The sequence below is a fragment of the Diabrotica undecimpunctata genome, chromosome 1 (assembly GCF_040954645.1).
Source record: "Diabrotica undecimpunctata isolate CICGRU chromosome 1, icDiaUnde3, whole genome shotgun sequence".
In the NCBI taxonomy this organism is placed as follows: Eukaryota; Metazoa; Arthropoda; class Insecta; order Coleoptera; family Chrysomelidae; genus Diabrotica; species Diabrotica undecimpunctata.
Window position 1 is genome coordinate 201,643,349 of NC_092803.1, and position 26,958 is coordinate 201,670,306.

Here is a 26,958-nt window from a genome sequence, read left to right on the forward strand (position 1 = left end):
TCGTTATATTCGTGTCCGACGGAAGGTAGAGATTCGAAAATACGAATTTTTCGTCTCGCTCAGTACCGCCATAACGTACAGTGAATTCGTTAGCTAGGACCTAAGTACGCTAAGGTGACGAACAATATTTACTAACCATTTTGGACACAATTAATAGTAGGTTGTCTGCCTTTTAACTCCCTTAGTAAAATCTCTTCTCGTCTCCCTTCGCAAAAACTTATATCCAATACTAGCTTCTTGTACATCTTGTGTAATAATTGTAAATTTACGTTTTGTTAAATACATAGTAAGTTGGAAATGGCTTATTTTTTTTACCGTTAGATAGAGACAAGAAGAGAATACATTTTTGCTTTGTACATCTTCCCGGCTTATAACGCAAGCCAATAACCTCTGACTCTTTACAGGGCCCACATCGGAGCATCCTTCAGTCCTATCCTATCCTGTTTGTTTTCCTACCCTCTTGTAAATCCGCGTGGGCGAAATCACGACCTATTCGAACTAGTGGACCAGTATGCCTCAAATTCGCTCGGACAGCTAAATCTCCCTTAAACACAGGGAATATTGCAGTAGTGACAGTGCTAAGCCTCCCTTAGCCTTCAACCCTGCATTATTACACCATCAAGGAACTACTAAAGAAGATTATAGTATAGTTGTACTATATCTTCAAATGTGGAGATCTAAATATCTAACAGTGGATGTTCAGAACAACTCATAGATTAATCGACCGTCTGATCAGAGTCTAGCCAGGTGGTTGCCGAAGACAACCAATCAGGGAAATAGGTGCGATGTCAAAAACAGAAGAAGAAGCCAAGGAGTCCATGACAGAAAAACTAAAAATCCGAGAAGAAGAGCTGGACAACAGCTGGATGTCAAGAAGAGAGAAGGCTAAAATATCTTGAGTGGTAATAAATTAAGTGTGAAATGTAAATATTATTAGGGCAATAAATGTTTTTATTTTTATTTTTATTTTACTAGCGATATTACTGAGAGAATACCTCATTCGAAACAGAAAGTATTAAAAACATTTTTGTTCAATATCATCTCTACATGTTTTGTTTAACACATTTTTCTATGGCATACAGATTCTCAGTAAATCGATGTTTTCCATTTCTTTCCCTACGAAGGAGGAAAAGCCCTGCAGTAGGAGTAGAAAACTTTTTTACTTTATCTTTTATTTTTTTTGGGATCCCAAAATTGACGTTCTTAGCAAAACTCAGCCTGTTCGTCTCGTTTTTAGAGATTAAATCTTTAACAACTGGACTATTTAGTTAGTTTAAAGTTTTCTAGTGAACATGGCCTGCCATAACAACATTTGTTTATACGTTCAAAGTTAAAAGTCTTTATTTTCTTATATTAACTTTACTTCTACCGACATTTTTACATTTATTTTATAAAATATACTCCTTTCATCCTATTGATAGTATACTGCAAGATATTTCAAGTTTTAAAAGTCGATATATTTCGTAATATTATTAAACGCTTCAATGCAGAAGCCTCTCAAAATAGAATACCTGCCGTCTTCTGTAAAGAACAAATACAAAAATTGGATGGATTTTACTTTTATTTTTAGTCATCTTTAGATAAATAGATCAATGCACAAAAGAGGGTTGCTGTAAAATAAGGTTCTCAGGTTCCTAAAATTGGAAAATAATTTCAAAAAAATATAAATTTATTGTTATGTATATTAATATGTACAATAAATTAATTTCGGACGAGATCAAATAAAACTATACTGATAAAAATATAGTACGATCACTAAATCATTTGACTTTTAATTTTTTTGGATGGAATGGATTTAACTGCAGCAAAGGAGTAGACCAAAAAAAATTTGGTGTACTCCTTTGCTGCAATTAAATCCATTAGTTAGTATATATAAAAGTTATATATAGAATTTTTCATATAAAAATGAGAGCACGTCATTCAAGATTTACGACGTCAGAACCACACAGCGTTGCCAAAACATCAGAATAGTTAAAAAGTCAGGAATTTTTTAAAATGTCAACTATTTAAGAATACAATACACTAGTCAATTGGATTTTTAAAATAAAGAAAAGGATCACATTTTCAAAATTTTAAAACTGATTTTAAAAGTTTATTATTTTTAACAGCTTGAGAAATATTATTAACAGTAGATACACTTAGTTTTAAGACTACTGCACACTTTAACACACTAAAATACATAAGCAAATATTTTAATACACAATTATATAATCTAAATTTTAAACTTAGAGCATTAATAGTAAAAACGTCCCTCACTATTTCTTATTCTAAATAATCTATTAAAGATTACCAGCTTTTTTTTATTTAGAAAATCTCATCGACCAAATGGCCATTAGTGAAAAATTAATGGATTACATTAGGTACAATTACTGCATTACAATTTGGTTTATTAACTATTACATCTTACAGGACTTGACACTAAGGACATCCAGATTATAAAAAATCTATATTGAAATCAAACAGCCCACATGAAGAATGGACATATGGTGAGTGAAAACGTAACCATTTCAAGAGGGGTTAGACAGGGCTGTATTCTTTCGCCACTGCTTTTCAACCTGTACACGGAACAAATTTTTCTAGAGGCACTGGAAGAGTACAACGAGGGCATCAAGATTAATGGCGTACCAAGTAATTTTCGATATGCAGATGATACTGTTATACTGGCCGATAACATCGAAGATTTACAGATGATGCTAAATAGAGTAAATACAACTGGTAACCAATTTGGCCTGAAGATCAATAGAAAGAAAACTAAATTTATGGTGATCAGTAAAAAGAACATTCAACACATCGACCTGAATATTGAAGCCGAATGTATTGAAAGAGTACACCGATTTAAATATCTGGGATATACAGTAAATTATAAGTGGGACCCAGATGTAGAGATTAAGATCCGAATTGAAATAGCAAGATCCAAATTCATCAAAATGAGAAAGCTCTTAAGCAACCGCCACCTAAGCGTTAACCTCCGATGGCGCGCCACGAAATGCTACGTACTCTCTACGCTACTTTATGGAGTTGAAGGGTGGACGTTAACAGCAGCAACTATAAAGAAGTTAGCGACTCTAGAAATGTGGCTGTATCGACGCATACTGAGAATACCTTGGACAGACAGAGTGACCAACACAGAGGTATTAAGACAAATGGGTAAAGAGGTGGAATTGTTAACAACTGTTAAAAGGAGGAAAGCGTCATACCTGGGCCATGTGTTCCGTAATGATAAGTACAGTCTGCTACAGCTTATCGTGGAAGGCAACATTGAAGGTAGATGGTATCCAGGTTGTACTGGGGACAAACAGCAAAAATCAAAGTTGATAATGAGTTAACCGAAGAAATTGAGATTCGTCGAGGTGTGCGTCAGCGTTGTGTGCTTTCTCCACTATTATTCAATATATATAGCGAAACAATATGTCAGGAAGCGCTCCTAGAACAAAACATTGGTATGAACATTAACGGAGAGTTAATTAACAATATACGTTACGCTGATGACACGCTAATAGTAACAGATAACCTAGCAAATTTACAGTTTTTGATGGAAAACATAAACACCCATACCAAAAAGTATGGTCTAAAACTGAACATCAAAAAGACTAAATTCATGATTGTAACAAAGAAGCTATACACCAATGTGAATTTAACCATAAATAATCAGCCAGTTGAAAGAGTTACGTCCTACAAATATTTAGTGGTTTGCTTCACTGATACTAATGATTAGACAAGAGAAATCAAGAGGCGAATAGAGATAGTGAGACAATCGTTTGTCAAAATAAAAAAATTCCTATGCAGCCGGAACATAAATATAAACTTAAGAACGAGAATGTTAAGGTGCTATCTTTTCTCCGTTCTGCTATGCGGCATGGAAGCCAGGGCACTGAAAAAGATAAACATCAAAAACATTGAGGCATTCGAGATGTGGTGTTACAGGAGAATGTGGAAAATACCATGGACAGAAAGAGTAACAAATCAAGATGTTCTGCTGAAGATGGGGAAGGAATGCGAAGTCATAAAAACCATACAAACGAAAAAAACTGGAATATCTGGGCCACCTAATGAGAGGAGAAAAGTACTCTCTGCTTAGACTCATAATCCAAGGAAAAATCTCGGGAAAGAGAAATGTTGGACGTAGGAGTTGTTCAGAGCTGCAGCCAACAAAGTAAAGGTTGCTGTAATGGTAGCCAACCTCCGATAGGAGACGGTACTAAGAAGAGAACCAGTTTCATTACTACCCCAGAAAGGATATTTTTAAGCCTAAGTTAAAAACTACTTGCGAAACCCAACAAGCGAAAGCAGACTAAACGGGATGGCTATCATGAGCATTTACTATGGGTCTAAAATTATGCGAATTAAGTATTAACTGAAAGGTTTAGGAAAAAGACAGTTAAGATTTTATTTAACGTAAAGTGAGACTGTATATCCGCTTATACGTATTTTACCCTAAAAGGGATCTTCAGAATGACTATTCACAGAAGCTCTGAACGTGAAAATAAATCTTTTCTGTCTTGGTAGAAGCAACTCTAACGTGACATAAGGAGTAAATATATTTAAAAAGAAAAAGAGAACATTAATTTTGTAATGCGTACCCTTATAAAATATAACAGAACTTTATGTACTTTTAATTAATCGTTTTATTTTCTTAATCTCCCCCTATGATACTAAAGCCTCGCTACGCCTGTGCCTTTATCTATTATCAATAAAGAAATGATAAGTAATTATTGCAATATATAAGTTTTTCTTCGAAGTGCGTGATTTTTTTACGTTTTATTTTTTCTGGTAATCACAGCTAATCTCAAAATCATGTTGAGGGAGGGAAAATATTCCAACAGTAATAAAATGTTTAAAATATACAATTGTGCCATTCGATTTAACGTAATAAGCTTCAATTTTTGTTTTTCTAATCTCACTAATAAGCCTGTGTGAGCGGTACAAGTTTGTAACTAAAATAGTTTAAACTATTCTAAACTCTGTGAATAAGTATTGTAGGGGAAAGGATGAGGTAGCTGGTTCGATGATTTAAAAGTAAAAAAAGTATTTGAAAAATTATAGTCCCACCTTCCTACATTGGGTAGATAAAAAATAAATAAAATCTCGAAGGATCAGCGACCAGTAGGTCGCAAAATTGCGGATTAGTAATAATATAGTGGATAGTAAAGTTATAAGTAGAATAATTAAAATAAGAATTAAGCTAGAAATATTTTTATTGTATTATTTACATGAATAAATAGTAGTATCGGGATTGCCAAAAAATCACCCTTTTTAATAATAATAATAAAAACATAAATGTTCATATAAAATTCTCTTAAACCACACAACTGTTTATATTAATTGTTCTTAAAGCTAAATATATGCGATTTATAGAACAAGAAAGTTTATAGTTTGTTGAATATCCGGCAACCCTGTAATTTTTCGGACCGGCATTTATGAAATGTTGGCACACAAACTGTCGATTTTCTTCTGTATAAAAGAATAATTTCAGGTACTTACATATTCGATGCACAGACACTGAATTTAATTAACTATTTAATAAAATAAGTTACACTTGAAAACTGCTTCTATTTGAGAAGCTGAAAAATAAGGTTTTACTTACGTGCTTCTATTTGAGAAAGCAAAAACGAAGTGGCGACAGTGGAGTTGGGTTTGAATATTTTGAATCTGAAGAACTGACAGGCGCAGAAGATACGATGCAGCACAAAGAAGGCATGTCATGCTGATTGAATGCCTTTAAATTAGTGAGATATATTAGTGAGAATAACAATTATTATTAGAATTATTATAGAAGAACAAACTATTGTAGAAAATATAATTAATTTTCTACAAGTATGTTGATAAGGATAAATATTGTGGAACACTGCGGTTGATGGATTGGAATACGATTATTTAAACACATCTTTATGAATTAATTTGTATTTATATGTCAAAACAATCTATTATCCATTTTGATATTTACACCATTTAAATATTAAACGAGCAGGTTGTTTCTATTTTGCATAACAATCTGTTCTCGGAATCTAAATTTGAATTACCAAGTGAGAAAGAAGTTCCATGCAATTAACGGAACTGCTAAAATACCGGACATTTACTTTCCATTAGCGGACTCTCTTTTTATATAATTATCACGATCCCTTTTTTGTTTTAGAAGCTCTTATCCGAGCATCTCATCCCACGATAATGTTTGTGGTTACATGCAACTCTCCCTAATTCGCTGCTTAACAAACATATATACAGAACTAGGTAACTCCATTTGTGGTCTCCGGGGTCTAAATTTTCAACTTGAGCAAGGTGTTTTTGCCTCTATATGTTTTCGAGATAAAAAGTGTATTTATATTCGTTTGTGCATGTTCAGGAAACAAAAAATGCAAGCAATTTATGATATTAACCAAAGCAATTTATGATAATTACATAAAGCATTTATTTAAATTATAAAAAAACGGACATGATATAGTTTAAGCGTCAGGGGGGAAGGGTTGAGTATGTACTTTTATGCCCCGTCGGTACCTTGACGTTTTTTGTGTTTTTTGGTACGTACATTCGATTTTTTGAGATTAATAGGCTGAAAATCAGTCAAATAATTTGTTATTAAATATCTAATTATTAATTAACCTCATACGGCTGGCGCTTATAATCTGGACACTGTGGCTGGAGCGCGGAGTATTTGTTCGCACATATTTTTGTCAAACTTTTCTTCTTCTTCTTAAAGTTCCATCTCCTATCGGAGGTTGGATATCATAACGGCTATGGTCACTTTGTTGGCTGCTGCTCTGAAAAGTTGTAGTGAACTACAGTTAAACCATTCTCTAAGGTTCCTCAGCCAGGAGATGCGTCTTCTTCCTATGCTTCTTCTTCCTTGCATAATAATTCTCAGCAGCTCATATTTTTCTCCTATGATTATGTGACCCAAATACTCTAGTTTTCTTCTTTTTATGCTGTTCATAATTTCTAACTCCTTATTTAGGCGTTGTAGTACCTCAGCATTGGTAGTCCTTTGAACTCACTGAATTTTTAATATTCTTCTGTAATACCACATTTCGAACGCTTCTATTTTTCTTATGTGTTGTTTCTTCAATGTCCAAGCTTCCATTCCGTATAGTAAGATAAAAAATGTGTAACATCTTAGAGATCTCAATCTGAGATGCAACTGAAGGTCTCTGTTGGTAAGCATTGTCTTCATTTTCACAAATGCTTGCCTTGCAGTTTCAATTCGGACTTTGATTTCTCTGCTTTGGTCATTTTTGTCATCAACCCAGGTTCTTAGATATTTGTATGTCTCTAATTTTTCTATTTGAGTTTGCTCTATCATTAATCTTTCATTTCCATGTTGCGTTTTTGAGACAATAATAAATTTAGTTTTTCTCTTATTTATTTTTAGTCCGTATCTAATGCAATAATCATTAATTCTATTTACCAATTCTTGTAGCGATTCCAGGGTGTCTGTCATTATAACGGTGTCATCAGCGATTCTTATGTTATTTACTATTCTTCCGTTTACAGAGATTCCATCACCCAGATCCGCTATCGCTTCCTGGAATATGGCTTGACTGTACACGTTAAACAGTAATGGTGACAGAACACAGCCCTGTCCTACTCCTCTCTTTATATCTATATTTTCGGACTTTTGTTCTTCTATCTTTATATTGGCCTTTTGATTTCAATACAGATTGATAATGATTCGTAAGTCTCGTTTGTCTATATCTTTGTTTCTTAGTACTTCTATTAGTTTTCATGTCGAACCCTGTCGAATGCTTTCTCGAAGTCGATGAAACAGGAATAAATATCTAGGTTCATATCTAAGCATCTTTGAGAGAGGACATTAAAAGCAAACAATGCCTCTCTCGTTCCCAGTCCCTTGCGGAACCCAAACTGAATATCATCCATATCATCTTCTAGTTTTCTATATAATCTTCCATGAATCACTTTTAGAAATATTTTGAGGATATGGCTTATTAGTGATATTGTCCTATAGTCTGAACAATCTTTGACATATACTATTCTTGGTATTGCTACAAAGGTGGACACCAACCATTCCTGTGGGATTTTTCCAGTTTTAAATACTTCATTAAATAGGTCCAGAAGTACAGGTAGAGTTTCATCGTCTAGACATTTCAGTAGTTCCGCAGGTATTTCGTCTGAACCTACAGTTTTTCCGTTTTTTGCGTTTCGTATTGCTTGTTCGATATCCTCTATTATGATCTATGGCCCCGTTTCGCTGTCGATTTCTTCCGGTTCTTGTCGATTATCCTCAAACTTTTGGCTTAAATTTATTCTACTCTCTTCGGAAATGATTTAAGTAGATGTTAATTAAATATTTGAAAATGATAAAATACAGCTTGAGCATTTATTCTGAGTAAAATATTATAAAATTTCAAAATATGAAATATCGGGAATACATTCTAAAAAAAAAATTATTTAAAATTAAAACACTGATTTGAATATAAAAGTTTTATTGTTTGATTATTTAAAATCTGGGCAAGTATAGGCAGTATATTCACCAAACATAAGTTTTCCACATTGTTTGCATTGGCGACTGGTAGGTCTGTTTTTGTTTTATTTTGTTTTATTCTCGCTGACATGATACGTGATATAGTGGCTTGACAAGCACGAACGTTAAGCTGCGGTTGAATGCTAAATTGTGCAAAAACTGTCTTCGTAGCAAACAAATCTCGTTATTATTACAATTGAAAAGGACCATAAAGTTTATACAAACTACATTTAGCATAAAGTAAAAAATTATCATTGGCTGTTGTCGAGTATTCCTAGCGCAGTCATAGGCAGCACATATCTTGTCTACGATGTCAACTCCTCCCTTTGTACAATTGTAGTCAAGAATCATTTCGAGTTTCATGGAATCCTCATAAATTGTATTGTCATGATGTAAACTAGATAGGAGGAGTACGTTTTTATTTATTTTTGGTATATAGGACACCAAAGTAATATCATCATAAAAAGCAAATATGCTGGATCGAATAGGTTTGCTTGTGGGTTTAAAAAATTCATGGCTAAATTCCTTCTTTTTCTTGCGACACGTTCCTAGAAATTTAAGTTGTAATCACGAAGCAAGTTTTGGATTATTGGTATGCTTAAAAACCAATTGTCTTCAGTAATGTTCCGTTTTGTTTCTCTTAGAGTCTCACATAATCCCTTAACCTCTTCCGATGGAGAATTACTTACAAAAAAAGGATCTGGTGGTTGTTGCCCTAAATTGCAAATATAAAAGATCTTGGAATTTGCTAGCGGAAAAATGTTTAATCCATACCTATTTATTTGGTTTATTAATATTTTAATATATACTGCTTGACACTGCATCGGCCTCTAAATGCCTCCAATTTTTCATCTATTTTTTATCTCAAACGGCGTATAACCGTTTTTCCAATTAAAAGTAAACATTTCAAAAATCTCTCGTATGGGACAAAATTTATCTAATAGTTTTCTTTCCTCACGCGAATCTATATCATCAAACCTTAGGTATTGTAGTAAAAATTTAAATCGGTACCAAGATATTGTTAGTCAAAATATCTCAACTCCTGTACCGTCTTTATTCCAAAATTCGTCTGTGCTTAACTTGCCACTTTTTAAAACACCTGCCAAATAGAGTTAACCAATAAAAGGACGAATTTCTAAAGCATCTGTTTTATTTGCGTTTCTCTCTCAATTATAGTTTTCTTTGGAATGTCTAATATGTTTGTTTGTACATCCAACAATAATGTTTATCATCATATAGTTAGAAAAATATTTCCAAATATCTAGTTCACCTTTTAAATTCTTGGTAACTTCTTTAGTACCTGGCAAACGTGTAATTAAGTTTTCTGAACGTGTTTTACCATTTCTTAAAGGAATATGTTTTATCCATTTAGTAGTTGTGTCTTTAACAAGAAAGAAAGGCCCAGCAGAACCCATCAATTCAGCACCCTCCGTATCAAAAATTCCTTGTTCTCTATTACTATTTTCATCCATTTGTTCTGTTATTTTCTTCTTCGTCATCGTTTTAATCAATATTTTCATTCCCGTCGTCGACTCGAAGGTATTCGTCCATTAGATGTTGCAAACGTTTTTGTTCTGCTTCATACTCATACATTTTAAAACTCACAATAACTAACAAACGTTCAAAATTTCAAAACAACACGGCTGGCGCACGGAGAATTTGTCCGCCATCACTAATACTTTCATATCAACGAACAGGATGCGACTGGCGCTTGGTATGAATAAATCAATTAACATTTCTGGAAGGTACATGGGCGAACCAGGAAAAAGGGTGGGTAGTTTTTGAAAAATTGAGAAGTTTAGATCGGCGCGGAGATTTTGTCCGCGCGTCAGCCGTGGAAGGTTAAGATAAATAATTATATCTCATAAACTATTAGAGATTTTTAATTTTATTAATATAAAAATTATTTCTTTTAATAAAATAAACAAAATGACAATTGGTAAACTATAATGCGATTGTTAGATCCGGAGCTATAACAAATTTCATGAAAAACAGTTGCAAAATAGGCATTCGATAGTGCTTTTTCAAGTATAACTCAGTTAACTTATTTTAAAGATAGTTGTTTTGGTTTTAAAAAGTTTTGCAAAATTACTTTTTATCTTTATTAACTAAAACATTTATAACAATTAAACATCAAAACGTCACTAAAAAGTTGCGAATTAATTTGTCCATAAGAAATTTAAACAAAACTAAGCTTTTGAAAAAGCTTATATGTCAATTTTAAAAATCTGGCTAATGAAAGTTATAGTGCAATTTAAAACAAAAATTTTATTCTTTGGTAAATGTTTTTATATTAATTTTTGACCAAGGGATGGAACTTTTAATAAAGCGCTCTGAGACACACAGTCAGCTCGCAGCGAATGCAAATGCGCGTAAACCGCTCGCGTAAATCATCAATAGCAGTAAATTTTCAATATTTCGGCAAAAAATTGACATTTGACAGAATGTCGATGACAGAAACATTTACCAGAGCTTAAAATTTTCGTTTTGAAATGTTCTATTAACCTCCATTAACCAAACTGCCAACGTTTACGGCTCAATTTTGTTTAAAACTTTTATAAACAAATTGATTCACCATTTTCAACGAAAATTAATTTTAACTATAATTTTTTAAAGAGTTTTACCATTAAAATTTTAAACAAAAATTTTAACTGCTATAACTTTTTTGTTTATAATGATAAAGTAATATTGGCATATATATATATATACATATATATATATATATATATATATATATATATATATATATATATATATATATATATATATATATATATATATGAACTGCGTCGATTATCATTGCGCTGAGCTTGCGACCTCCTCTTGATGTCTTCTTCGGGGCTTTCGAGTTCTGTTTCCCGAGCCCACAGACACTACTACACTAATCACTAACCGTTATATGACTCTTAATGGAAACAGAGGACTTTCCATTTATACCATCAATGGTGGCGTGTTTTGGGTGAAAGATAACGTGGGAGTATAACGTGGGTAACCTCCACCCAAACCACGTCACGTCACCACAGCTTTCTTCTTTAGGTGCCGTGTCCGTATTCAGAAATTGGCCGTCATCATGTTTACATTTTCGTGAAACCTTTCTCTATCGCTTCTAAAAGTTTCTATACTGGCGTTGTATTACTTTTTCCCTATAGTAAAATGCTGAGGCGAGCGTCATAGAAGAAGCGCCACGAGACAGCATCACGAGTAGCGTCACGAAATGAAGGTCTTCACATCGATTTACTAGTCTTTATCAATTCGTTTATAGTCATCATATATTTTATAACGTTAGTTGTTAATTAATTCTTTTCAAACTATAATCAAATTTTATATTTAAACATCTTATTTATTTCATATAATAATTTAATTTATTATCAAATTAATGATCAAGTCTCAAATTTATATTTTATTAAGAATTTAATATTATTAGTCTGACTTTGACAGGTCTGTCAGAAGTAAACAACGTGTGCTTTGTTGATACGTTAGCAGGTGGCGCTACTAGTAACCATAATTATTTATTGAATTATTTTAATATAATATAATTTGTTTAAAATTACTTTATTAAATTTTAAAAGATTATTTAAATTTTAAAAAATATAGAAAACGCGCTAGTCTACAGTACTAGCCACTATACCTACCACCTTTTTTTTGAAGCTAGTTTTGATGTCATCATTAGACAACCAAAATGCTTACATACGGTAAATTTTAACATATTGGGCTGATGTCACGAATGTTTTTGATAACTAAAAATAAGTCTTGTTTCCAAGAGTCAGTGATTTTTTAATATGTACATAGTTTATTTTGGTTTATTAAAAAAAAAGAAGAAAATGCTGAGGCACAATAATTTTTCTAATGGGATATGAGAGATATAATTGCTATATTGTGTCAGCAACACTTTAACTGACGTGCAGCAAAAAGGGAATATTGAAAAAGATATCCAAACAGTCTGCAACCTAATCACCAACATTTAAACATCTATTTAGGAATTTAGGCGAAAGTGGTTCATTTCGTCCAAAACATGACAAGTTAGGCCGACCGAAATGGTTTGCGTTTGACGATGATTCTAGAGTAAGTACATGACATTTATCTTCAGCTTTAGGAATCAGCAAAACTTCCGTTTTAAAAATCCTACACCGCGAACATTTTCACCCTTTACTAACAGATTTAGCTTTATGCTGCAAATTTGCAAATGCATTGCTAGTTACTTCGTAATTTGAATGGTAAGAACTATTTATATTTTTTACAAAATAATTTTATTGATTTGCCATTAAATTTAATGCAAAATATGTGGTTTATGCAAGATGGTGGACCACCACGTTATACGATGGCAGTAGATTGGTCGTGGTAATCATTTTCCTTGGCCAGTACGTAGCTCAGAATTTAATCCCCTTGATTTTAGTGTATAAGGCGCATTTAAACAACGTGTTTACAAGAATCATGTAAACATTCGCAATCAACTTTGGGAAGAAATAAATACTGCAGCAGTTTCTTTTAAACCAATGATACCATTTAAAATAAGACGATCTCTTATACAACCTATTGATAAATGCATTGAAGAAAAGGGTGGACATATCAAACACTAACTATGACAAAAAGTTTAATGTTATAATGTTATTATGTTTGTAAATAAAATGTATTGATTACGACTTTAATATAAAACGTAAAAGGTTTGATATGAAATTCTATTATCCTTTTATTTTGTCAAATCCTATTATTAATTATCTCAATGATATATTTATTTTCTTTGATATTTCGTAAACTATTAACTTAAGTTAAAGGCATTTCATTCCAAAATTCAGAAGTATTGATGTTTTTCTCTATTTTTCCTTCGTTGCCCGGAGTAATTGCGTTATACAGCTGATTCGTAAAATGCGATTATCTCAAAAACTGTTGAGTTTTGAAGGTAGTAACAGGTACAGATTTTTTTGTTAAATTAATGTATCTTTAATATTTTTTGACAAAAACAGCGGTAACTTAAAGAGCAAAATAGTTAGGCGCTCATGTATGCAAGATATATGACAAATGTGACGCCCTCTATCGGCTACATCAAAGTAGGCATCAAATTTTAATTTTTTATGCTTAAAAGCACCCAGATGTAAATTTTTATGCATAAATGTTCACAAACATGAAAGTTATAGCGAAAAATAAAATTTTAACTTTCCACTTTAACACCCTGTATCTTTCTTAATATCACCATTTTATTAAAACAAGTTGGCATAAATTGTAATATTTTAATGAATAAAAAGAATCTACTGTTTTTTTGTACAATTATTTAAAGACCACCCTGTATAATAGTATTATAATAATATGTGTTTCTTGGATAAAATAATTAATTTTTATTTCTTTTGTTGCAGGATGCTCGTATCCTGGCACCTCATATCACCGAGCCTAATAATTTTGTGGTTATGTTCAACTGAATCTCTCTGCCCCGAGTCCTGCTATTGTAGACAATCAGAAAAGGGCCAAAGAAAAGTATCGTGCGTCAAGGGCGGCATGCGGGACCCTCTTCCAGTATCCGAAATCGACCTCGGTATGGAGGTTCTCGAGATATCAGCTCCAAAGGATAATCCCAATACCTTGTCAATCAGCCCCATTTTCCAACAATTTAAACGTTTGGAGGAGATTAGCATTAAACGATCAAACATCCATCAAATCGGAGTTCATCCATTTTGGGGAGTACCTACGATACGCCTTTTAGATTTAAGTCATAATAACATCAGTGCCGTGTACGATCATAACTTTCGGGGTTTAGTTAATCTAGTGGAATTAAATTTGGATTTTAATAGAATCGAAAGACTGTCGGTGGGAGTTTTTAAACATCTTACGGAATTGAGAATGTTGACTTTAAAAAATAATTTAATTAGTGATTTGGAACCAAGGATATTTTTAAAATTAGTGAAGCTGCATATTTTAAAATTAAGTGAGAACAAGTTTACTGAGGAACTTAATCCAGAAGTGTTCAAAGATATATCGGTAAGATTTTTCTTTAATTTTTATAATCAAAATAGTTTAATTCATCTTCATCATCATCATCATCAATGGCGCTACAACTCTTCGTGAGTCTTTGCCGCGTTTACTATTGCCTTCCATGTTTGTCGGTCCTGTACCAGTAATTCCCATTGTGGCACTTCCATTTTCTCTAGATCTTCTTTGACTGCATCTTTCCACCTTTTTCTTGGCCGCCCTACATACCTTTTTAACTCTGGCCTTTCCCAGAACACATTGTTTATAAGGCGATTTTCGTTACTGCGTATCATATGCCCTGCCCATCTGAGTCCATTGGCCTTTATATTTATCTGACTAGATTTTCTTTTCCGAATAGAGACTCTAGCTTTGTCACGCTGTCTCTGCAAGGGCCATATATCATTCGAAGAATTTTACGTTCCCACACCAGCAATTTATTTATTTCTCTTTTTGTTTGCGTCCATGTTTCGCTTTCATACGCGACTGCTGGTCGTATTAATAATAATAATATAGTTTAATTACTTTGAATATAAAGTAGTTAATTACTTTGAAATAAAATAGTTTAATTACTTTGAATAAATCCGCTGTGGTGTTGTTTACTCGTCATCGCTTACCGAATATATCCAGTATTAGTATTGATAATCTAAGTATACCTGTCCAAAAACACTATACTTATCTCGGCGTCACACTTGATACTAAATTAACATGGGAAGAATATATTAATAACTGTTTAATTAAATGCCAAAAAAAGGCTAAATATTTTAAAGGTAGTTAACCGTCACCATTGAGGCGCTGATCCTAAGGTTAATCTAATGTTTGATAGGGAATATACCATTATTTCTTGACTAGGGTTGCTTTTTATATGGTTTTACTACAAATACTAGACTTAAAAAATTAGACCGAGTCCATTACAAAGCACTACGTTTGGTTTTAGGTGCACTTAAATCTACACCTACTGAAAATCTATTAGACGAATGTATGGAACCTTCATTACATTTAAGACTTTTTTTTTAGCTGAAAAGTTTATCCTTAAATGTCAAGGTAAAAACCAAATCTACCTATTGCAAAAAATATCCGACATATCTGTATCCAACTTAGTTGACAAATGGTGGCATAACAAAAATTCTCCAACTTTAGCTATAGAATTTGCTAGTGTAATTAAATTCCGTAGCTACAATTAATAAAATTCAGATATGGCAACATCGAAGAAATACACGAGCATATAAAGGCGAGTATAAAACAAGCAGGATTCGAAGCCCTTGGAGAGGAAGAACATATAACAAATAAACACCATTATTATGAAATAAATGCACAATCAAAAAGAATAATTGAAGAAAAAAAGCAACTATACAGAAAATGTCAGACTACAAACAACGATGAAATTTATAAAGAATATAGAGAAAAAGGTAGATAATTAAAAAATCAAATAACACAACAAAATATTGAAGAATGGGAAAGAACCTGCGGAGTCATGGAAAGTACTAAGAGGATTAAAACAAAGCTCAAAAGAAAAAATTTAATTGGGAATATACAAGACAAAGAATGGAAGAACTATTACAAGGAATTATTAACAGGACAAAGAACACAATTCATTGACAAATAAAACAGGCAAAACCGAAGCAGATCCGCACAACAAGAAATAGAAATAACAGATAGAGAAATGAAAAAGGCCATAAAAGCAATAAAAAATAAGAAAGCACCGGAACCTAAAGGCATCTTACCTAAGGTCCCTAAGTACTCCCTAAATAAAATTTAACGAATGATAAAATTCATATTATAGAAAGCCATAAATGTAGAACAGCTTACAAAAGAATGGACGGAGGCATATACGACATCTATGTTTAAGAAAGGAGATAGAAAACGATGCGAAAACTATAGAGGAATAAGGGTAATATCATCAATAGGAAGATTATATGAAGAGAGACTACGAAAAAAGATAGAGCAAGCAATAAAAGGCAAAATCGGGGAGGATCAGGCAGGCTTCACGGAGGAAGATCATGCATAGACCATATATATATACACACACTGGAACAACTGTTGGAAGAGAAAAAAGCAAAAAATAGCAATACATTTGGCTTTTGTGAACCAGAGAAAGGCGTATGAATCTGTACCAAGGTCAGAACTATGGGAGGCAATGTACAATTTAGAAATACAGCCGGAACTTACAGAAGCTACAAAAGCTCGGTATAAAGAAAATAAAATGTCCATTAAAATGGAAACAAGAATCATAGGAGACTTCATCACAACAAAAGGGCTCCTGCAGGGTTGTTCCACATCTCCAACCCTACTCAAAATATATTTAGAGAAAGCCTTGACTACATGGAAAAGAAAATGCGAAGGCATGGGAGTACCGGTACGATACGAATACCTATATACGTTAAGCTTTGCAGACGATCAAGTAGTGATTGCACAAGACCAAGAAGACCTCAGTTACATGGTAAAGAAACTACAAGAGGAATATACTAAGATTTGCCTATATATTAACCTCGTGAAAACAGAGTACCTATCTACAAGTAAAGAAGACATAAAAGATCTACAGATTGACGACAACGTGATAATCAAAGGAAAGGATAAATTCAGATAATTGGGGTTTATAATCACAAAAAAGACAACAACAGAGGAAGAAATTAAGCAAAGATTAGGACAAACAAGAACAGCAATCCGACAACTTAACTCAGAATGGTGGGATAGACACCTAAATATGAAGACAAAAACACAGATTTATAAAACATTAGTGCGAAGTAGTATAATTTGGGCTATCTTTCATAAAAGCGGAAAGTAACCCGTCCTTAAAACATTAGTCTCATCTGTATGTTTGTGTCAACTACCTTAGTTTCTTATACGAAAGTTCTTTTAGAATTTTATCACTAAGTCGAACCATTAAGATTTTTTTAGTTTAACTTATGTATGGATCTTGTGATACGGTTAACGATAAAATTTTGAATAATTAGTTTTAGGTGATATAAGGTTTACAAAAATGCTTTTAGTTTATCTTTAATGTGAAAGTCATTTTCAGCGATATATGGTTGAAAGACATTTTCTAAGTGCTTTGGGGCAAAATCATGGGCTTTTTTTGATTACTTTTTACCCAGTGGCCATCTGGATTACATACAGAAAGGTTTCTAAATTAAGTACTTTTTAATTTTTTTACAGCTTTCCAAAAATAATACTCAGTATTTTCTAAAGCTTTTAAATTCCTAAGAGAGTTTTTAATTTCATTGTTTTTATTATTATTTAGTCAATTCTTTAGTTGTAGATGAGCTTATTTTAGTTAACCTTTGTCTGCAGGAACACAAGTTCTTGCCAGATTTACTCCTCTTTATTTAAAATTGTTTTTATTGTTTTGTTATTTCAAAAATATGAGCACAATTTTAAATACAAAAGTGATTATAATTATTAACATAAATGTAAATATAATTTATTATAACTGATAAAAATATAAACAAAAGCAAAGTGTAACAATCTGTCTATTAAGAGCTTTTAAAAGAACTTTATGCCATGAAACTACCTAAAGTCAATCATTGAGATTGCCATTTTTCCTCAAACTTTAATTAAATGAAGGCAATAATGGTCGATGGAATAAATTGACTTTTAAAACAAGTTTGAAACGAAGCTATAATTAGTTTTTGAGCACGTGAATGGGATTCCTATTAACGGGGCAAATTATTTTTTCCCAAATTTGTAATAGACGTACACCTACTTCACAGAAAAGTTTTCTTCATTTTGCGCCTTTTAACTGACACGTAAAGGCTTTGGTAAAGTTTTGAGAAGGAAAAATAGAGATGTCAATTGTTTGGGATACTACATTGTTGCCATACCCATTCGTCTTGTTCTTGAACAATTGCGATAAATGTCTAAGTTATCTTTTTAAAGGGGGCTAATCAGTAACGAAGAATGATATTACCTGACATAGTAGTGAAATTTTTAGTATCTTGGCCTTTGTAAATTAGTTCAAAATTTTTATAATGTGTTTTTCCTGTGCATTTCTGTTGGTTTTTTCTTGATTTTATATTATCTTTGCCTTTATTTTTAGATGGTGTTGAATTATATAAACAATTTTTCATAGCTTCTACTTACATAGATTCATGTTAATTTTAATCACCTTTACAGAAAAGCGTCTATGAGCATATCATCTTTGCTCAACTTTGTCGATTTTCGTTTTCCTAATAAGAGGATTAATAAGTGCTAATAAGTTACTTCTATTTCAAACTAGTCCAATCTCTTATATATTTTAACCATTTATATTTCCCCCTCTTTTTTTTAAATAATTAATTTTAAAAGCTTTACTCTACTGTTTTTTATAACATGACAAAGGTATCAAATTTTTTTTAATGTTTGAAATTAACCTATTAACTAATGTTATTAGAAAAAAAGAAGGAGAAAAGAAGTGCATACTTATTTTGATTCGGTACAGAAGAAAAAAACCATAGTTTTGATGAAGTAAAAAAAATTGGACAAATGAAGTGTTCCTTTTTTTCGGAATTATATACGATGGAATATCTCTCTCGTTTTTACATACCGTTTCAACAAAGGTTAGTTATTGTACCAGCAATTGGTCTACCAGTTCAATTGAGGTAAATCAGTTATATCCAGTTATGTTTCTTCCAGTTTACTTTATCGTTTCAATAAGAGATATCTAACGTCGGAACAGAAGGCTTCTTGGGACTGGGTATTTTCCTGTTACCTGCATAAATAAAGGCATTTAACAGATTATGAGTCTTGGCATCACAGAGACACAACACTTTTAGACCATATTTAATAGATTTCATTTTGTAGCGATAAGACTACCAAAGAGAATTCAAATACTATTATAAAAATAATACCTCAAACAACCATGGGAGCTTATCGTCTATGCTTCGCCTAGCTCAGTATCTCAAGTGTGAGTACGTCTTGTCTTAAACTAGAAATCCAACCATTAACCCTTAGCTGATAGCAAATAAAACAATTTTTAACTAATCATATTTATTAAAAACAGGAAACAATTAACCGTATCAATTCTCAACAATGAATAAAGTGAGGGTGATACTTAAGGCAACGATGGCATCAATGGGCTGCTTGTGTGGCCTCCCAATTAGACGGTTAGGTCCTCCTGAGAGCTGCAGTTATTCTATGTGTGTGTGTGTGTGTGTATGTGGCCTCCCAATCAAGTGGTTAGGTCCTCCAATAGATTCGATAACTTTTCATAATACAGCCAATAAACCTTGCATATGGTCGATAAACTAAAATACAACAACAGCTTGTATTAGAGACACATTATAAAGGGTTTATTTTCCTTGCCATTTTACAAAATTACAATTAAACAAATAGCGGATGGCAAGAATAAAATGAAATATAATTAATATTACTTAGTTAAATTCTGTTTAGATCCCTACATGCATATAATCGAAAAACGTGCTTTCGAAAGAAGTGAGGTTCCGAATACTGAAAATGCTGTCAGAATTATCGAATAAAGATTAATGAAAGTCAAGAAAGTAGGAAGGGACTGCATGAAGTTAGCACACATATCATAGGATGTTCCTATACGATGGAATTATTTTTTCTGTCAACATAGAACAGAATATTTAGTCTACCGGACAGAAAGAGAGAGGGCGAATATTTATTCTACCGGAAAGAAAGAGAAAGAAAAGAAAGACAGAGGGCACCAATTACTTTTTGAATAAAATATAGTAAAAACTAAACTGGAGATAAAGGAATTAATAAATTAGTAAAGAAATTAAAATAAAATAATTATTTAAATATAAATTAATAAAGATAACCTTTATAACGTTACAATTTTTATGTAAACGCAAAAGGAACAACGACCTTTAAAACCAACGAGGATCTCATCGATAGTTAAACAGTCTTCTGGTATATAACACATTTTACAATTTTCTATAAACTTATTAAAAATTTCACTGGTATAACGATATTTTTCATTAAGTTTCTCATTCCTTGTAGCCGCACTGTCAAGCCGTAAGGCAGGTAACAGAAATAAAAATAATTTCAAAAATACAAAGAGTGCTTTTATTTCTAAAAAGTCCGTATGCTCAACAATAGAAGCTGTACTACCATATGAACATGACAGATCGCTAATTTTTTCATTTGTGCATTCCACAATTATATTTATTATAGCATTATCAAATAAAATGTTCCACAAATTATACGGCGTTTTTTCGGCAGTCTTTTGCAGCAGATTTTAAAACCAGGAAGATGTATTACAACGTTCTTACTTGTTTTGCCAGTAGTTAGTAAATTTTTATACTATTTGTATCCATTTTTGTCATAAACGTACCTTGATATTTATTGAAAGCTTTTATATTTTCATCATCACTACTTACTTATGAAAGTACAGGAGTCTAATCGCTAATATCTCAAATGGTCACTGTTGAAGACCCTGGAACATCAATCTTCGTATTCTGTGGACTATGGCTTTAGTTAAGGAGTCACTAATATCACCATCATTATCGTTGGCTGTGCCTATTTACTTGTATACCATTTTTCATCAATAACAATCGAATCCATGGTCGTAAAAATATATGCGTATCGGGTATCGTCGGATCAGAATGTACCTCAGACAGTGTAAATACCTACTTTTAGTAGTACTTTTAAATAAGTACTTTTATCGACTGGTCTTTAACTGCTTGATACATGTACATGATTGGGGAGAACTCCTTAAATATGCCGTTATTTAGGGCTTTTGCAAACAAAATACAAAGAGGTATTTATCCGGTTGAGTTCAAAATGATCCCTCAAAATGATATTGATTAAGAGTTAAAAGACCTTCACAACTTTCGTCGGTGAGTGATCATGACAAGATTAAGCACATTATAATAACATTTTTTTCAATAATAAAGGATATAATGTAATCGCCGAAAGAGGAAATAAGTTAACTAATGTTATATCCTGATAATATTTATCGAAGTTTTATGAAATTACTGCGAAAACTTTATCAATTTCTGAACCAAAATTTGACGAGTAAATTTCATTTTTTCTCAGAGACAAAATTTTAAAGTGATTGTAAATAACACAATAGAAGCTAAAATAAGAAAACTTTTGAACGTTATGTCAAAAATGCCAAACTTTCTAATGAAAAAATCAAATAATACCTCACAACTCTTATTGTTGCCAAGACTTAAATTATAAGGATGCCCTAGTATGCAAAATCTTGCAAGTCCTTCATTTAAATTACATGACATTACATTTTATTAATGTTGGAACGACAAATTATTTCAAATAAAATATGGTAAAAAGTTTTAAGTAAAAAGGAGAAAAATAAAAGAATAATTATTGCTTTTAGGCCACTTTCCTTAAGCCTGGAAAATACTAATTGTCTCCGAACTCACCATAATGGCAGTATAAATCTGCAGGCTAAAATTAACGAAGCAACCCTTTGAATGTTAAAAAAAAACTTTCTTTAATATTAATGAATTTAAGTTGCCAGGCACTTTTAATGGATGTTATCAGCAAAAATTTATGTTTATAATATGTATTTTAAAATCTTTTGTTCATATAATTTTTAACGTTTAAAAAAAGAAAGGACTTAATAAAATTAGAATATTAACTGGGAAATGAGCCATAAAATCCGGGATAAAAATTTACTTTTAGTAAATTATAGGAAAGGCGAAAGCATATCATATACCATATACCAAAAACCAACCTATTATTGACATTATATATTTACTAGCTGATTGATAGTCATCCACAACCGAATCTATCAAAAGTTAGATATCGATATTAACGATACACAGATGGGATTCAGAAAAGGATTAGGTACAAGAGAAGCTCTCTTTGCCTTAAACGTCCTAACACAGAGATGTCTAGATGTTAACCAAGAGGTACACGCCTCCTTTATAGACTTTGAAAAGGCCTTTGACAAAGTACGCCACAATAAACTTAAAGAAATCCTGGAGGTTAAGATCATCGACACCAGAGACATACAAATAATATTAAATCTGTACTGGAATCAGCTAGCTAATATAAAAATAGATGACCAAACATCGGACGAAATAGAAATACGTAGAGGAGTACAGGGTTGTATATTGTCACCGCTCTTGTTTAATATCCACAGCGAACAAATACGCAAAGAAGCTCTCTCACATGCAAACGAAGGCATAATAGTCAATGGAGAAGTTATCAATAACATTCGATATGCTGACGATACTGTAATAATGGCAAGAACAACGGAAGATTTACAACATCTAGTTGAAAGTATGAATGAGATGTGTAATAAATACGGCATAAGGATGAACGTCAAAAAAACCAAAAATATGACCTTCAGTAAGAATCCAATACATGACTCATCAATGAAACAGGTGACCAAAATCACGAGATAAAAAGACGTATTGAAATTGCCAGGTCTACCTTTATAAAAATGAAAAAATTATTTTGTAATCGTGATATTAGTATTCAGCTACGAACTAGAATGTTAAAGTACTATGTATTCTGTACTTTGCTTTACGGTGTTAAGGAATGGACTCTTAAACAGAAAAATGTTAAAAATCTTGAAAGCTTTGAGATGTGGTGCTACCGCCGTATACTAAAAATAAGTTGGGTGGATAAAATTACAAATGAAGAGGTAATACGCAGAATAAATAAAGATCCAGAAGTTATACTGAATATAAAAAAGAGAAAATTTGAATACTTTGACCACCTGATGAGAGGACAAAAGTACACATTCCTACAAAATATAATGCAAGGAAAAATCCAAGGTCGCAGAAATCCAGGCCGTAGAAGAATATCCTGGATAAGAAATTCAAGAGAATGGTTTGGCTGTACCTCTAACGAATTATTCAAAACAGTAGTAAATAAAATTAGAATCGCCCTAATGATATTTAATCTCCGATAAGAGAGGCACTCAAAAAAGAATTGAGACCACCATAACCTAAGGGCATAACAGAAAAAATCAGCGGGGTTTTAAAGAAAAATAAACTAGGTAATATTATTAACACCGATAAACAAAATTTCAATCAAATTACCATACGCAAAAACGAAATATATATATATATATATATATATATATATATATATATATATATATATATATACTGGGTTTAATTTCTATTTTTGTCCTCTGTCAGCTGCGGTTTCCAGCCACCTCCCAAGGGTTACACAAATTATACTTGTCAGATAGCGTCGAATTAAGTGAGTTGAAATAAAAAATAATTACGCTTCCCTTTTCATTTGCTTGCTTGAAAAAACCTTAAATTAAAATCTAAAATAAATATCATTAGGAGTTTTCCAAGTGGTCGTGCTCTAGTTTTCTTTTCTTGAGCCTTCAAGGGTATTTGCATAACTCCGGCAAAAGCGCTTCATAAGAATCAAAGGTTGTTAAGTTTAATTGAATTTGAATTTAGTCTTCTTTTTAGTTATTGCGAAACATGGGGAGTGCTTTTGTTACACTTTTATTTAGAAACTGATAACATCACTTATACGTTTACTAGAGGATTTTAAGGGATATTTATTTATTTGAAATTTATGCCGTATTTCACCCGTCATAATAACTCCGGTATTACAATAGCAGCAAGAGTATGTTGTTATGTATTGTACATATTTCGAAGATAATGTCAAGAAATCGATCCGCTACTTTTGTTTCAGTCAGTAATTTTGTATCCATTAAGTAATTGTAATACTGTCAAATTTATATATACATTAACATTTTGAAAGATAGTTCAGTTTACACCTTATTACCATAAAAATTTACAAGACATCTAAGAAATTTGACTGGTAGCTACAATGTCTTTAGACTGCATTTAACGTTTGCCGTATCAGAAGATAAAATAGCTGCATATCTTTTTCACCTCATGGGTCCAGAGGCATATTAAATTCTGTTCGATAAAATTTCACCTCAAAAACCAGACGACAAATCATATGATAAAGGGGAAAGTGCCATTGAATATATTACAGCTTTACGTGGATTAGCTAAAACTTGCAAATTTTGGGATAATTTAGACAAACCGTAATGAATAAATTTGTATTTGGTCTAAAGAACCAAAATATTCAAAGCAGACTCCTGAAATACAAGGATCTAACAATTAAGGAAGCCCAAGAAGTTGTCATCAGCATGGAGACATCAACCAGAGATGCAGCTAAATTACAGAAATCACATACTAATGCTACTATTAATGTTTCTAGTATCAAGAATAAACAGTGACACATACATTCATCTGAAATATATGTCAACCAAAACACAAGGGGAATACCATAATTATAAAATAATTAGAAACGAATCACATGCACTCGTAAAAAAAAATACAAAAAGAATAATTGGAAACGCTTTTTAAAAGAAATGGAACATGATTTTTACGGGTTGCAAAAGAAAACATGGCACTTCATAAGAGGTTAAAGAACAGAGGTAAAGGAACTAATAGAACCAAAACACATAGAAAGGTATACGTGGATTGACTACCTAAAAGAGCTATATCCAGAGGAAGAACAAACGACGCTAGAACCGGAAACACCAGAATTACCAGAAATGAAGAACTTAATATTAATGTACAGGAAGTTCCGAAAATACTTGATCTGTTTTATATACCCAATGAGATAACACCTAAACAATTTAGAAATCTTTGGTGTCTCCTTGGCTTCACTTAAAAATCGGATAAAAAGAGCTTGACAAGTTTTAGGTACTTTTTCGTTTATTTTATTTCATCTTGTTTCATATGTTATTAATATTTTGTTTTATTTATAATTAAGAATTTAATTCTCTCTTAAGCAATTACAGATATTGATTTTTATACTGTATACAGTATAACACCTATTAAATTTTTTTTATTCTGCTAATGACCTTCGTGGTTATTGCGGTTATTTTTTAAATAAAAAAAATCCTCAACAATGTATTTATGTCTTAAGTCTTATGCTCATCATTTTTATTTTGTTACAGGATCTACGGGTCCTTGAACTAAGAGGATGCGGACTACAGAGAATAAACGCACAACTATACCATTTGCTGCCTTACCTATCCCACCTCGATTTGGGATACAACCAAATTCAATTTTTATCAGAAGACGAGTTCCACGACCTCCGTAGACTCCACATCCTTAAACTGGATGGCAACCTTTTGCCGGTTATTCTGGAAAAGACATTCATCCACCAACAACAACTAAAATATTTGTGTTTAGCAAAAAACCGGTTAGCTAAAATAACAGATACTGCCTTTTTGAACCTTACTAACTTGATAGAGTTGGACATTAGTTACAATAAGTTGAGTAAATTAGAACCTTTCGCGTTGACTCATATTGCAGACACCTTACAAAGGCTAGTGATTAGCGGGAATAACTTTACGGTGTCTTTAATAAAGTTGTTCTTGCAAACGTTGTACAGAGTGTGGCACCTCGAAATAGCACATATGAAACTATCAGTATTACCAGAAAAGTTCCTACCAGATCGAATAAAAAAACTCAATATATCGTGGAACAATATTACAAACTTAAACGTACATAGTTTTCCTAAGCAATTACAAGAACTAGATATTTCTTTTAATAAAATTAAAGGCCTAAATGACAGCGTGGTTGTAAAGTTGGAAACGCTAAAATATGTAAATTTTACAGGAAATCCTTGGTCTTGCGATTTGTGTCATATAACCGCGATTTTATTTCGCATCAACAAGACCTCGATATTCAAAAACTCGGTATGTGCCTCGCCATCTAGACTTGTAAATAAAGAAATAGTGAATCTGCGCTTTGAAGACATAACTACTTGTGAAGTGACTAACGGTTCCAATGACAAAATACCTACCGATAAACTCAGCTTACTGGTCGGCTTATTGTGTATTATAGTTTTCGCGATATTTTCTATTATTTTTGTTGTGTGTTCGTGTATGAAACGACATTCGGAAAATCTAGAAAGGCAACGAAAACGAACCGAACGGGCAGAAAATAATATCGAAAATGCCACTGCGGTTTTTTGTAAGGGAGAGATAAGTTTCAAATTCCCTCTAGATTTAACAGAAAGAAAGATGTCAGTGTCAACTATAGATGAGATCAAAAAGGATTCACAACAAAGTTTACCGAACGGTACGGTAGTTGGAATTTAAAAGGAACTCAAATTTTCTACACGGCCGATTCGGATCTAGGCCAGTAATGTGATGAATTTTGTACATAAATAGTTTAAGTTTGCAAAGGCTCATTGTTTTATATTATTTTTATTGTAACAATCAAATGTATTTAAAAATTTTCCCACTAGTATTTGCATTGACGACATATTAAAACCATTTTGCTTTTTGACATAGAGTTATCGATAGAAATAGTAATTTTTTATTTCGACATCATTTATTTCTATACCTCGGTATTTTTTTCTCAGGTCCCTATTTCAGCATGACGTTTTCTAATCTTTTAGGTACGTCGTGAGTTATTGCAGACTGTTTAAAATAATTGTAGTCCAGTCGGGATAGCATTTGACCCCATGGCCAATTGCCGCAAATTTTATAATTCTAACCCTTAGTTTTGTTCTGAAGCTATTTTCTAGTGGCATTTTAAAGTAACTACTATTTTAATGGGAATAAGCCACCATTAAGGGTTAAAATAAGTTTATTGACGTTTCAATTTTCACTT

The 26,958-nt window shown here is 32.3% G+C and overlaps 1 protein-coding gene across 1 annotated transcript in view; it reads left to right on the top strand.

Annotated features, from left to right (window-relative positions):
* The window catches only part of rdo (leucine-rich repeat domain-containing protein reduced ocelli), a 354,658-nt gene extending 327,788 nt beyond the window's left edge, over positions 1 to 26,870 (top strand). The window contains exons 3-4 of the mRNA XM_072533215.1: positions 13,822 to 14,440; positions 25,290 to 26,870. Of these exons, the coding sequence (XP_072389316.1) occupies positions 13,823 to 14,440; positions 25,290 to 26,441 (1,770 nt within the window). The 5' untranslated portion in view covers position 13,822 and the 3' untranslated portion in view covers positions 26,442 to 26,870. The remainder of the gene's footprint in view (positions 1 to 13,821; positions 14,441 to 25,289) is intronic.
* The last annotated feature ends 88 nt before the right edge of the window (positions 26,871 to 26,958 follow it).